The 5,006-nt window shown below is 45.2% G+C and overlaps 1 protein-coding gene across 1 annotated transcript; it reads left to right on the forward strand.

Annotated features, from left to right (window-relative positions):
* Nucleotides 1-652: 652 nt before the first annotated feature.
* On the forward strand, nucleotides 653-4,764 carry LOC132459992 (uncharacterized). Its single transcript, XM_060054935.1, has 2 exons — nucleotides 653-1,476; nucleotides 4,643-4,764. Exons 1-2 carry the CDS (start codon nucleotides 867-869, stop codon nucleotides 4,762-4,764), a joined length of 732 nt encoding a protein of 243 aa, XP_059910918.1. The 5' UTR covers nucleotides 653-866.
* Nucleotides 4,765-5,006: the final 242 nt, after the last annotated feature.

Consider the following 5,006-nt stretch of genomic DNA (forward strand, 5'->3'; position numbering starts at 1 on the left):
ACGGAGTTAGATTAGATGCACCAAACACCGACACTAGCTTCGACAACATTGTAGTTCATGTCGGCACCAACGATGCTAGGACAAGACGAACTGAGGTCACAAAAAGCAACATAGCTAGGCTTTGTGACTTCGCCAGAAAGATGTGTCGGCATCGATTAATTCTCTCTGGCCCTCTACCCGATAAGGGTAATGATGAGCGTTATAGTAGATTATTGTCTCTAAATCGCTGGCTGGCCCTATATAGCTCAGAGCAGGGCTTTGGTTTCATAGATAACTGGCCCTCCCTGTGGGGTCGCCCTGGTGTGCTCATGAGAGACGGCCTACACCCTACTGGGTTAGGCGCCTCAATTATGTAAAAAAACATAGATAGATGTCTTAGTCAGGCGTGACTCATCCACTCACAGCACGCTGGGCTGCAGGAGTTTAGCAAACCTGCTAGCAACATGATAGTTTACGTTGCAGAGTCTAGAACAGCAGATGGGTTAGCTGAACCAGTATCTATTGCACCAATTGTTTCAGAGCGTGTTGTTTTTGTTTCAGAGAGTGTTGTACCTATATGTACGCTGGTGCGGCCTCGCGCTGTCTCGAGGTATAAAACCCGCAGGCGAGGGTCGCGACCAGTATGTCCAACGCTGGCGATCCCATGGATCGCCTCAGAGCTGAGTGTTAACCAGACTCCCTCTGAAAATAACCCTGTACCTATATGTACGGTGGTGCGGCCTCGCGCTGTCTCGAGGTGTAAAACCCGCAGACGAGGGCCGCAACCAGTATGTCGAAACCGCGGCATCCCCTTGACCGCTACAGAGCTGAGTGTTAACCAGACTCCCTCTGAAAATAATAAAAGGGAAGTACTCAGAATAGGGTTCATGAACATAAGGTCGCTTTCATCGAAGGCGCTCTTGGTCCATGATCTAATTATTGATAAAAAGATCGACATACTGGGGCTTTGTGAAACCTGGTTAAAACCAGATGAGTTTCTAGCCCTAAACGAAGCTACTCCACCCCATTACGTTAGCACACAAGTATCTAGAGAAGTTAAGAAAGGTGGTGGAGTAGCCCTGATATCTAATTCTAAGCTTAATTTAAAGCCAAAGAATAGATATATTTTCAGATCCTTTGAGGTGCTAGCGCTCTGCACCTCAGCTCCTCGAGAAGCAAAACGAGTTCCAGACTCTTTTGTTTTAGCTGTAGTATACCGTCCCCCAGGACCGTATTCAGTTTTTCTGGATGAGTTTTCTGACTTTGCAGCTGACTTGGTTACATATTCAGACAATATTTTGCTTATTGGGGATTTCAACATTCACGTGAATAACCCGTCTGATGCCCTCACAAGGGCTTTTCTGTCCACTACAGATACGCTTGGCTTCAAACAGCTCGTCCAGCATCCAACCCACATCGGTGGAAACACGCTGGATCTCGTTCTGACCCGCGGTGTTGACATTTCACAGCTAGTGGTCTCTTCCTACACCTCAGCTTTATCAGACCACTTTCCAGGTGGTGGTATCCTGCCCCTGCGATGATCAGCAAGCTACTTTCAGCTGTCGCCGCATCACACCTGCAACCATTACAGCTATGGAAGATAAGTTATCTGGTTCACTTGCACCTCTCTGTAACTATAGTGGTTCTGTGGAGTGCCTTACTGATGACCTCAACATTGCCTTGTCTGTTGCCATTGATTCAGTTGCTCCGTACGTAATTAAAAAACGAACATTGAAAAAACCAGCTCCTTGGTTTAATGCAGAAACGCGCATTTTGAAGCGAAATTGCAGGATCCTTGAACGCAAATGGCGCTCGACTAAACTTGAGGTCTTTCATCTTGCATGGCATAATAGTCTGATCACCTATAAGGGTGCGCTGACTATCGCCAGGAACGCCTACTTTTCTAGTATCATTAATTTGAATAGAAATAATCCTAAATTTCTTTTTGACAAGGTGAGGAGTCTCACTCAGAAACAGAATCAGACCGTAGGCTCCTCGATCTTGGCAGGTGAATTCATGGATTTCTTTGAGAATAAGATTCAATCAATTAGAGAGGAAATTGATGCTTACCGGGCGGCTAATCCTACACATCCTGTGGGGCAGGATGGGGTTCTGCCAAGTAGGATGGTGAACTCTGACGCAACTCTTTTGGAGTTTAAGGCGATTTCCTTGGTGGAACTTGAAAGGGTGATAAAGGCCTCAAAGCCAACAACTTGTATGTTGGATCCGCTCCCTTCTAGGGTTCTTAAGGAACTTCTTCCAACGGTGGGGCCTGTTATCCTCTTGCTTATGAATCTTTCGTTTTCAACAGGAATTGTCCCTTCCAATTTCAAGGCTGCGGTGTTAAAACCGCTACTCAAAAAGCCTGGCCTAGATCCTGAATTAGTCAGGAACTATCGGCCTATATCGAATCTGCCCTTCTTGTCTAAGGTACAGGAAAGGATTGTAGCAAAGCAAATAGTTGACTATTTGACGAGGAATAATCTCTTCGAACCTTTCCAGTCGGGGTTCAGGAATTTCCACTCAACTGAAACTGCTATTACAAGAGTTGTAAATGACATCCTTCTTGCTTTGGATAAAAATACAAGCACAATGCTTGTGATGTTGGATCTGAGCGCTGCGTTTGATACGATTGACCATAGCACTCTTCTTCACCGTCTTGAACACTATGTTGGTTTCGGGGGTACGGCTCTTGGTTGGCTTGAATCGTACCTCACAGATAGAACCCAATTTGTGCTTCATGAGGGTGCAGAATCAAAGCATTGTAAATTGCGCTTTGGCGTACCACAAGGGTCGGTTCTTGGTCCATTGCTTTTTGCAATTGATATGCTTCCCCTCTGTGACATTATCCGCGGCTTCGGAATTAGTTTCCATTGTTATGCGGATGACACCCAGCTCTACATTCCTGTAGATTCCGTGTGAAGGGCTGGATGTCACAAAACTTCCTACAGCTTAATACTGGGAAGACAGAGCTGATGATTATCGGCTCGAAGCGGGACCGGGAAAAGTTTGAGGATGTCTCTCTGTGGTTGGATGGCTTCGCCATCCCACAGAGTGCATCCGTCAGAAATCTTGGTGTCTTGTTTGATCCTCAATTATGCTTTGATCAGCATATAAGAAGTATAACTAGAATTGCCTTTTTCCATTTGAGAAACATTGCAAGAATCAGACCAATGTTATCTGTAGTGGATGCAGAGACATTGATTCATGCGTTTGTCTCGTCAAGACTTGACTATTGCAATGCACTGTTCTCGGGATTACCGAACTCTACTATAAAGAGTCTACAGCTGGTACACAATGCGGCAGCTAGATTGCTGACCGGAACGAGAAAGTTTGATCATATTACACCTATTCTCGCCTCTCTACACTGGCTACCAATAACTTTCAGATCAGACTTTAAGGTGCTATTGCTAACCTATAAAGCCTTGCATGGACTATCTCCATCGTACCTGAAGGACATGATCATTTCTTATAGTCCTTCTCGGTCTCTCCGGTCTTCGGGAGCCGGCCTTCTTTCATTGCCGAAGGTTAAAAAGAAATCGGCTGGACAGAGAGCATTTGCCTATCGAGCCCCCTTTCTATGGAATAGGCTGCCATCAGCGATCAGGGAAGCTGACTCTGTGGAGCTATTCAAGGGGAAGCTCAAAACGCATCTCTACAATCTTGCATTTGGAGTGTGAATACAACAGATGCGTAGTCAAGACTACTCTGTTTGCTTGTGCTTTTGTTATTACATTATACATTCCCACTATGTACTTTTTCCGTTCTAATTCACTATTCTGTCTGTTCTAGCGTGTTGCGGGTGCTGGACTGGATGCCTGGATTCTCCTCATGGATAACCAGCCAGAACCCCATCACCATTGGTTTTTATATGTTGTGCATGTATTTACCTGTGTGTCAATTGTGGCACCCATTGCACTCCTGACCATCCCTGGAAGAAGGGATCCCCTACACTGCGTTTCTTCTCAAGATTTCTTCCTTGCTGATTCAAGGGAGTTTTTTCTTGCCCGTGTGGGGGCATGGGTAAAGGGGGGTGTCACAAATATTTGGCCTGTTAAGCCCTTTGAGACTGTAATGGTGATTAAGGGCTATACAAATAAAATTGAATTGAATTGAATGACTCATGATCAGTCTGACCCTAGAAAAGCACATTTCGTGATTCATGAATATGAACCAAAACAAAATTGTCCTGAAGTAAATGTCCAAAAGCTTGTCATATCTAACTTGAAAGCGCTATGGCTAGTGTTTGGATCACTGGCGCTCATCAAGCGGCTTTCACAACAGTGTGTGTGTGTTTGATTTAGTTGATGGATTTAATTGCCCTTTTCCTGATGGAAAGTGACTATTACGGTCCTCTTTTTCTCACCACCGTGTGAGACCACGGACAGTGTCAATGCTGCTACGGTAGAGGACCCCTTGCCCTACTCCACTTGTGACACTGGGACACAGTGTATTTTGAAGCCCCTTGGAAGGTTCTCACGGTAAATCTTGTTATTTTTTTAGTGGTTGATATGCTGTCTAAAACATACGTTGCCAAATTCTATGCATGCAGGACATTTCCAAAAACATTGCTAAAATTAATACATAACCTAGATCAAAACATAACCGCTTAGATTTGCCATGATTGTCATATGTTTGGGTATGTTTGTTGACTCTGCCACAGCTGTGCAAGTGAACCTGAAGCCCAAGATGGTCAGCATGGGGACACAAACTTTCACCCCCCTCACTAGTAGGGTTGAGCACCGAAACGGTTCCGATGTAAACGGTTGCAACGAGATCGAATAAGAACGCACATTTCGGTTCCTCATAACGGTGCCTGGCGTTTTTTAACGCCCCCTGCCCCGCCCCCATGGTGTTGCGGCGTCAACTTGCGTTAGTGCTGGGCCCTATACCGGTTCACACTGAATAACGGTGTGTATTTTCGTTAGGATATGATTTTTTTATATACCGCCATACATGGTGTATTTGATTACACAACATTCGGAACGCAGCGCGACACTGATTCAGACGGGACCCTTTTCAATGTT

This window comes from Gadus macrocephalus, chromosome 1 (assembly GCF_031168955.1).
Source record: "Gadus macrocephalus chromosome 1, ASM3116895v1".
NCBI classification, from domain to species: Eukaryota; Metazoa; Chordata; class Actinopteri; order Gadiformes; family Gadidae; genus Gadus; species Gadus macrocephalus.

Bases quoted from the DNA above. Each gene is read 5' to 3' on its own strand.
- LOC132459992 (XM_060054935.1), top strand. From the start codon at position 867: ATGAACATAAGGTCGCTTTCATCGAAGGCGCTCTTGGTCCATGATCTA. The intron at 1,477-4,642 runs TATCAGACCACT...ACTCTGCCACAG, and splicing joins CTCTTCCTACACCTCAGCTT to CTGTGCAAGTGAACCTGAAG.